The following is a 9,594-nucleotide window of genomic DNA, read 5'->3' as shown; positions in this document are numbered from 1 at the left end:
CTGGGGTTCCTGGCCAGTCTGGGTGAGGGGCTGAGGGCTGTTTTCAGGCTGGGACTGAAGTTCCCAACTGCTCCTTTTTTTTGTTTTTTATTCTGATCCACCTTTAGCTCTGCGGCTCCAGCTCTTAGGCCTCTGCTCCTGAAAGCAGGTATCTGGTTTGTTTCGGTTCTATAATCGAAACTCTGTATCAACTCCAGCTCTGAGATCCCAGCTCCCTGAAAGCTGGTTTCTGGGGTTTTTTTTAGCTTCTATATTTGTTAAAAATGTTTCAAACTGCAGGCTCAGACGCCTGCAGCGGCAGGCGGGGTACATTGGGTTGCTCCGTCACTGAAGCAAGCAAGCCTCATGTTAGTTTCAAGCTGCCTGGCTTCCGTCCGTCATCTTGGCTGGCAGTTAATTTGCATATCTCGCTGATTAGCCAATGGGAAGGGTAGTGGTCGTACGCCAATTACCATGTTTCTCTTTTATTAGATTAGATATATTTCATTTTTTTACAGAGAGGAAGAGAGAGGGATAGAGAGTTAGAAACATCAGTGAGAGAAAAACATCGATCAGCTGCCTCTTGCACACCTCCTACTGGAGATGTGCCCACAACCAAGGTACATGCCCTTGGCCGGAATCGAACCTGGGACCTTTCAGTCCGCAGGCTGGCACATATATCCACTGAGCCAAACCAGTTAGGGCAAGATAGCTACTTATTTATTGCCAAGTTAATTCTGTATGCCTAGATTTCTCTCTCTATTTCTTTTTCTCATCACAACAGTCCCTTTAGCATTTCCTGCACTGCTGGTTTGGTGGGAATAAACACCTTTAACCTTTTTTTTTTCTGGGAAACTCTTTATTTCACCATCTATTTTGAATGATAGCCTTGATGGATATAGTAATCTTGGTTTCAGATCCTTGCTTTTCATTACCTTGAATACTTCATGTCATTCCTTCTGGCCTGTAGAGTTTCTGATGAGAAATCAGGTGTCAGCCTTATGGGAGCTCCTTTGTAGGTAAGTTTCCTTTTATCTTGCTGCCTTTAAGATTCTCTCTTTGTCTTTAATTTTTGGCATTTTAAATATGTGTCTGGGTGTGGGCCTGTTCAAATTCTTCTTGCTTGGGACACTCTGTATATCCTGAACTTGTGTGATTTTTTCCTTCACCAGGTTAGGGAAGTTTTCTGCATAATTTCTTCAAACGTGTTCTCTATCCCTTGCTTACTTTCTTCTCCTTCTGGCACACCTATTATGAAAATATTGTTACACTTCATGTGCCCCACTGCTCCCTTAAGCTGCCTTCCTGTTTTATTTATTGCTTTTTTTTTCTTTTTGATTCTCTGATTTAGTGATTTTTTTCTACCCTGTCTTCTAATTCACTGATCAGATCCTTGGCTGTCCCTAGTCTGATGTGTATTCCTTCCAATGTGTTCTTTATTATGCTATGTCATTCTTCATAGTTACTATATCTTTTCTCATGTTGTTGAGCATCTTTGCCATCATTATACTGAACTCTATGTCTGACAAATTTCTTGTCTCCATTTCATTTAGCTCTTCTTCTGGAGAATTCTCTTATTCTTTCATTTGGGGACTTTTTTTTTTTGTCTCCCTATTTTGGCTGCGTGTTTGGGTTTGTGTCTGTGTATTAGGTAGATCTGCTATGCCTCCCAATCTCTAGCACAGGAAGATATCAAACACTGTGACTGACCCTGAGTACCCTGTTTGGAGCTGTCAGCAATCTACAGCTTCTGGCTCCCTCTGCTGGGATTGGGTATCTTTGGAAAGGACCAAGATGTACACCAGGATTTGCTTTTCCTAGCTAGGTATTAAATCAGGCAAAGACTCAAGGCCTTCAGAGACCTGCCTCTGTCTACAGTCCCATTTCCACTCAGACTTGATTAGCCTCAGGCTATCGACCACAGGGGATAGTGAAGTACTGCCTGAATGAGAGAATAGTGAAAAAATATCCAGTTCCTCAAATAACCTATTTAAAAATTTTTGTTTTAAGCAATGTTCTGGAAAGATAGCGTTTTCCTGATACCTGAATGATATGTGGTAGTAATTTATAATGATTAAGCTCTTTCATAATCATTACTTTGAATAAGTGTTTTAAATCATTGGACTTTCTGGAATTAAGGGTTGCATTTTCTAAAGGAAGTTATTGTGTTCCCTAGGTAATACCATACACAGAGGGCTGGGTAATTCCAAAAATGGCCACAGCAACATTTTTCTTCAAATAATAGATCAGAGAAATAGGTCTAAACTGATGTTTTGAAACGTTCATTATGTGTTTTGAAAGCTTTTCCTTTATGGCTAAAAATTACATATATTAAGTCAGTAGATTCTAACCATTTTTAGTATGATGATCCCTTTCAATGTCAAAAAGCAATGGATCCTTATATAACAGTTTTCTAAAAGAACAATTTCTCACTCCTTGATTGAGAGATTATATAGGCAAAAACAGTATAAATTCTGTCTTTTTAATGAATCTATATCTTATTAATCAAAAAATGTACATTATTTGAAATATAGTATAAAATATGTATATTAACATAATTTAGTCTTCAGACAATGCCTAATGCTCCTGTAGATTTCCACTCCCTTGTAATAGCATAATCCCTCATTTGGTGAGGCCCTTATAATAACCCAACTAACAGTGACGATCATCCCGCAGATTGGGATCTGCTGCTTTTAATGTTAAATTTGCTTTCTTCTGACATTGCTACCAGTAATCTATGTTGTTAACCAACAATGGTAATGTTTTTGCTTTTTGAAGTTTTGTATAAGTATTTCATTAACTAGGATGAAGAATGAAAGCTAAACTTGTTTTAGTAGTTCCTTTCATTCCACAATGCTTCATTTATTTACTGTATATCCAATTACTTATTTTCACTACTCATATTTTACCACTAAATAAATTGGTGTGTTCAACTTATTTCTAGCTATGTTTAGTGGCTTTAGAATGTGCCTGTGCCTAGTAGTCATCTTTTGAATCTCAATCTCTCTCTATTTCTCTCTGTGTTTGTGTTTCTTCTTTAAACACACTAATGTGTTGATTATCCGTTTGAATTTGAATCAGAGCAGGCTGACCTGGATTGACTGAAATGGAGCCATCAGTCCCAGCAAAGTTCCTATAAGCAAGTCCATCTGAATCTCCTACCTAAACAGGGTTCCCTAAGTATGACAGTGTTGGTCATTGTTTGTTACCTACATGTACTCTTACAGTGATAATTTTGGTATAATAAAAATATCTAAACATTTCTAAAATTACAGATTTATATACCAGAAAAAAACATTCAAAATACTTAAACCTATTTATATCCCTCCTTAGGCTAAAGAAATTTAAGATTTCTCAGTATGGGTGGACCTGGAGATTATTAGTATTATGATGAGTGAAATAAGCCAGTCAGAGAAAGACAAGAACCGTATGATTTCACTTAAATGTGAAATATAATGAACAAAGTAAACCAACAAGTAAAATAAAAATAAGCTCATAGATACAGAGAACAGTCTGACAGCTGTCTGAGGGGAGGGGTGTGTGAAAAAGGTGAAGAGATTAAGCAAAACATAACAAACAAACAAAAATCTCATAGACACAGATAACAGGTGGGAGGAAGTAGGAAAGGGTATGGGGGGGATAAATGGTGATGGAAGGAGACTTGATTTTGAGTAGTAAACACAAAATACAATATACAGATGATATATTACAGAATTGTACATCTGAAAGATATAATTTTATTAACCAATGTCACCCCAATAAATTCAATTTAAAAAAAATAAATTTAAGTACCTATTACATTTTCTTGTGGAATTTTGTATCAAAGTATCAAGTCTAGATATTCTGAGCATAATAAATTTGAACATAGCCATAGTTTTTTTTGTTGTAAGTAGGGTAATTCTAACATGCCTAATAACTCAATGAAGAACCAAATGTTAAATTCTAACAAGATCATGTGATTGCATCATGAATCCTCCTGTGGCGATGGATAGTATCTTTACATGATCTTTTGTGTTATTAGCAATGTGCTTCCTGTGACCACCAGGAGGAGTAAGCTCGCTTGGTTGCACTCTTCAGACCACACATGGACACTTGGTTCACTTCTGTGTTCCTCACCTTCACCAGGATCTGGAAAACTGGAATTATTTCAGAGATGGGAAGAACTAAAAAGCCTTACCAAATGAGGGCTGATCAAAGGTTCTGAGATTATATTTAATATGTAGTTACTAATATACATATATTAGTACACACACACACACACACACACACACACGGAGATAACATAACTATTATTAAATATTTGAATGGTTACTATATTTTGAACTTATTCCTTATGGATTTTCTGGGTAGAAATAATCCCAAGCAGTAAAATTGCTGTTCTTGGTGGAGAATTTCTAACAAATGGAATGAATTGCACCAAGAGAGATATAGATTCCCCATGAATAGTACATTCAGACCCAGGCTAGATGAGCAGGAGATAAGCTGTGGTAAGAGAATTACAAGGATCCCATCGGGGTGTGGACTAGGTATCTATAAAGCCCTTTTCAAACAGGAAAATCTCCAAAATCTAATAGGAATGCCTATTTAGCACAAATTATGTTTTCACAGTGTTCAGAGTACACATTTTTAAATTGCTGTCTGAGAACATATTTTACCATGTCTCATTCTACTCCTGAAACCGGTCTGATTCCTTAAGAACCATACATTCAAAATTGTGCTCGATTCAGATGAGGCAGAATACGGAGGACATCAGAGATTGGACCACAGTACGGATTTCTTTTCTGAAGCTTTCCAACATAATGGGCTTCCCCATTCTCTCTTGGTAAGTAAGGTTTTTAAGATATCTTCATTGCATTCAAATTTCATCCTTTATTTTAAAAGTGATGTTTATGTCCAAAGAGATAAATTTTCAACAAGTAAGTAACATGCAAAAATTTGGGGGTGGGTGAGTGGGAAAGGATTACTGTGCTCAAAACCAAATGCAATGTGTGGTCCTCGACTGGATTGGGTTTTGGAAAACATGGGCAGGGACATTTGGTGGACAATTGGGAAAGCTTGAATTTGATAGGATTGAAAATTATTTCTCAAAAAATAAGAGAAATGCATTTTAAAATGTTTTCTTTTTTTAAAATATATTTTATTGATTTTTCACAGAGAGGAAGGGAGAGGGATAGAGTGTTAGAAACATCGATGTGAGAGAAACATCGATCAGCTGCCTCCTGCACATCTCCCACTGGGGATGTGCCCGCAACCAAGGTGCATGCCCTTGACCAGATTCGAACCTGGGACCCTTTAGTCCTCAGGCTCACGCTCTCTCCACTGAACCAAACCGGTTAGGGCAAAAAATGTTTTCTATTATGAACATTTCTATTTTTAATGCCACAGTTTACTTTCAGTCTGTTCTTGCTTTCTCTTTAATATTAACCAGATTTCTACATTATTGACTGTCTAATGAAGTTTAATTTAGAACAGCTTAAAAGAATCAAGAAAAATGTATATTTTTTTTTATTTCATGCAGTCAGTCAGAGACTGAATTCATTCCATTTATAAAATTATCTGGTTTCTTCATATTATGGAGGAAAGCATTCAATTATGTAACTAATTTTCACTTTGTGTTATTAACATAAATAAAATAATATTGCTTCAAACTACTAGGTTTGAGTTCTTTCTAAAATGTATAATTTAGAAACTTACCAGATCTGAAAGAATTCTACATTATTGCCAGATAATAAGCTCCACTCCACATGCACCTGGTCTATGTTTTTTCCTTTCCTGACGAGTCATATTCCTGCTTCTCTCTCTCTCACCATCCTCCTCCCCACTCTTCCATTTCTTTGTCTCAGATCTGCATTGTTTTCACCATAGGAGGTCTTGGATTAAGATTTGTTTTATTTTCACGAGGCCAGGATATATCTAAAATGTATAGATAGCTTTATTATATCTGTTAAATTCTTTCATTTTTCAAAGTTTAAGTCAAGCAGGAGAATCTGTGTGGGACCCTAGCTTCCTCATTTTGCTACTATATTCCCTCCCCCTTTTTAATATACATTTTTATTGATTTCGAAGAGGAAGGGAGAGGGAGAGAGAGATAGAAACATCAATAATGAGAGGATCATCAATTGGCTGCCTCCTGCACACTCCCTCCTGGGAATTGAGCATGCAACCTGGGCATGTGCCCTGACTGGGAATCCCAACTGTGACCTTCTGGGTTCATAAGTTAATGCTCAACCACTGAGCAATACCAACTGGACTAGTTCCACCTCTTAAAGTGGTGCTAGCACCTCACTTTGTAAACCACCAAATTATATACAAAATTGATGTTCCAAAGACAGTGGCATGAAATAAATGAAAAGGGCAAGATTAAGTCATTGAGTAAAAGCTCTGAAGAAAGTGCAATGGCCACAGGAGATGTAGGTGTTGCCTTAAGTATATGTGTGTGTATATGGGTGGTGGTGGTGATACTGATACGTCTTTAGATATAAATATAGGTACCTATGCATTTTTCAGGGGGAGGGCTGTAGTTTGTCAGAACGATCAATTTTGCTATGTAAACCAAGAATGACAAAAACAGTTTCTGAAATGAGTAAGAAAACTATCTTTAAGCTCTGAAATAACCCAAGAGTTAGCAACCCCTGAAGGGTTGGGGCAGGTAATTCATCTTGTACAGAGGAGTCACACAGAAACAGCAACTGTTTGTGAGAAAGCTGAACTTGAACCAGGTAAACTAGACAGAAAGGAGAGAGATACAGACAGCAACATTTTATGTAATGAAATTCTTTACTGAAAACACCAGAGAATGTCAAGGTGGAGAACCTAGGATCAAGCCCCCAGTCTGCCATTTACTGGCTATGAGAACTTGAATATTTTAACCTTCTGTGCCTCAGTTTCCCTCATCTGTATAATGAGGATTAGTAAGAGTGTCCTCCCGACAGCAAAAGATTTTTAGGAGGCATAAATTCATTAGCACTGCCAAGCTTTTTGGACACTGCAAAATGCTATCGCACATGCATTTTAAAGTTATTATTATCATGGCTATTCAGTCATTTTTAGGTATTTTAAGTATGTCAAGATAACTAGGTGCCTTGAAGACATGCAATTAAGAAGATCTCAGCTTTGTGGAAATTATTATCTTTAAGTGAGGGCTCACAGCCTTTGGGGGTGGGCACAGACTACCTTGGCATCCTTTCATTTTTGTAAGAGCAGAGATATGCTGTCATAATTAAAACAAGCCAACTAACTACTGGCAGGAACAGCCAGGAGATTCCTTTTCAAGCACTAATTGCATTGATCTTGCAAGTATGAAATGTGCAGTTCTAAATTGGCAGGTGGGATGGAGAATACACATGTCTCAATAACAGGTGGAGAGATACAGCATGGCAAGCACCTGAGAAACAGAATGGAGAGAGGTTAGCCACTGCAGGTAATAGGATTGTGATCCATCCCGTGAGTCTGAAAGGTGAAGATGAGCTGTGTCTTCCCTGCAGAAGTGGTGCCTTATTCTCAGGGATGGCAGGTGCTTCTGGAAATTACTCATTTAAATGTCTTTAGGCTCCAGAGGAAGTGATCACTAGTTTCAATGTGAGAATACAGGACCACAAATAGACCAGATGAAACAGGTTTCTTCTCGCCAGACTTTTCCTTCGAAGAGCCAGAGGAAAGAACGGCATTAAAAACCATGCCTCTTATAATAATGCCTCCTTATAATGGAACTGATTCGTGTGTGCTGGGATCAAGTCAAGTTTCTTGACCACGACCAGAGTGCTATAGGTTTCATTTCATCACCAGGTCACTTCTGCCTCCCATGTGCCTAGAATAACGGGCAAGAGGACAAAAGTGTAACATCCCTTCATAAAGGTTCTGTCCATCATAACTAGTACACAGTATTGGCTAAAGCTTAATGTATAAGCTCAATAATCCAAGGGATCTGCTGAACAAGTATCAAATCTGTTTTCAAAGATAGCAACCAAAAAGCAGGAAGGAATCTTAAAATCGCCAGACCCGCTGCAGCAGCGTGTGCCAGCCAGCTCCCTCTGCGCATGCTCCCTCAGCGGACACAGAGCAGAGGAGTGCAGGTGTGCTGCTGCTGAAACGCGTTTGCTAAGTCAGAGCATCTCACAAATGCCAAGAGCCAATAGGGCAGAGCTTCTCCATCCTGCTTTACTGGCCATTATGGGAAAGTCCATTTTAGCATAGCCATTTCTTTATATTTTGGTTCCTAATACAGGAACTGATACATCAGTGCACTGGAGCCAGGGGGCGGAGGTGGGGGTAAGGGGGGAGGATGCTTTCTTTCTCTTTGGTGCATAAATTCAAATTTCATGACACAAATGGAAGAACATATTATTGAACCTGAAGTGAAATGAATTAGATCCCTTTACAGTAACTCAAACAGCATCAATGGTGAAAAGTGAATAAAGCAACAGTTTTAGCATTTATTACTTTCCCAGGTAGGCTCCTATCATTAAGAAGCAGATCTGTGTACAGTAGTCCTCTCTTAACCACAGGCATGCATTCCAAGACCCCAGTGGATGCCTGAAACCACAGGTAGTACCAAACACTCTATGCTATGTTTTCTCCTACACGTACATATTTATGATAAACTAAGAGAATAGCAATAATGTATACTAGAGGCCTGTTGCACAAAGAGATTCGTGCAATAGGCCTTCCCTTCCCTTGGCTGCTGGCACCGGTTTGCCTCTGGCACCCAGGACCCAGGCCTTGCCTCTGGCCCCGGAGCCTGATGGCTCGGCTGCTTCAGTCTGAGCTGCTCCAACCCGGGTGTCAGGCTTTGCTCCTCTGCTTGGAGCCTATGTATGCAAATTAACCACCATCTTTGTTGGGTTAATTTGCATACTGTCCTGATTGGAGCCTGCAAGCTCCAGGCCAGCCAAGGCAGGTGCCAGCAGGGTCCCCCAATTGCCCCACTGGTCACCCCACAGTGGGAGGCGACCAGCGGCAGCGGTGGGGGAGGGTGGGGGTGGTGGCGGGGGCAGCTAGGAGTGGGGCTGGCAAGTGGGCAATGCCAGACCGGCCAAGGCGGGTGCCAGTGGGGCCCCGATCGCCCTGCCAGTCACCACACAGATCAGCCCTGATTATTGTCCAGGCCTACAGACCCTACCCATGCATGAATTTCATGCATCGGGGCTCTAGTACCGTAATAAAAGTTAGTGAATGTGGTCTCTCTCAAAATACCTTATTGTACTGTACTCATCTTTTTGTTTGAAAGAAGCACTTCACTGCTTCTCACTGGCCTCTCCTAATTGCCAACATTGCTACTCTTGCACCTAAGGGCATTATTAAGTAAAATAAAGGGTCCTCGAACACTAGCACTGTGATACTGCCACAGTCATGTGATAACCAAGACAGCTACGTGACTAATGGGCAGGAAGTATATACCGCACACAGCCTGCAGATGCTGACAAAGGGATGATTCACATCTGAGGGAGATGGAGAACGGTGGTGGGAGATTTCATCGCGCTACTCAGAATGGTGTGTAATTTAAAATTTTTGATTGTTTATTTCTGGAATTTTCCATTTAATACTCTTGGACCACAGTTGACTGCTGGTAATTGAAATTGCAGAAAGCAAAGCCATGGATAAGGGAGACTACTGTAT

General features: G+C 39.7%; 1 protein-coding gene across 1 annotated transcript in view; it reads left to right on the top strand.

Annotated features, from left to right (window-relative positions):
• The window catches only part of GBE1 (glucan (1,4-alpha-), branching enzyme 1), a gene marked incomplete at its 5' end in the record, with an annotated part of 290,260 nt that overhangs the window by 273,149 nt on the left and 7,517 nt on the right, over window positions 1-9,594 (top strand). Inside the window, one exon of the mRNA XM_015560674.1 lies at window positions 4,684-4,801. Within this exon, the coding sequence (XP_015416160.1) occupies window positions 4,684-4,801 (118 nt within the window). The remainder of the gene's footprint in view (window positions 1-4,683; window positions 4,802-9,594) is intronic.

This window comes from Myotis davidii, unplaced genomic scaffold (assembly GCF_000327345.1).
Source record: "Myotis davidii unplaced genomic scaffold, ASM32734v1 scaffold1071, whole genome shotgun sequence".
In the NCBI taxonomy this organism is placed as follows: Eukaryota; Metazoa; Chordata; class Mammalia; order Chiroptera; family Vespertilionidae; genus Myotis; species Myotis davidii.
The sequence above is the reverse complement of the archived record's forward strand: the minus strand, read 5'-3'. Positions and strand labels throughout refer to the sequence as shown.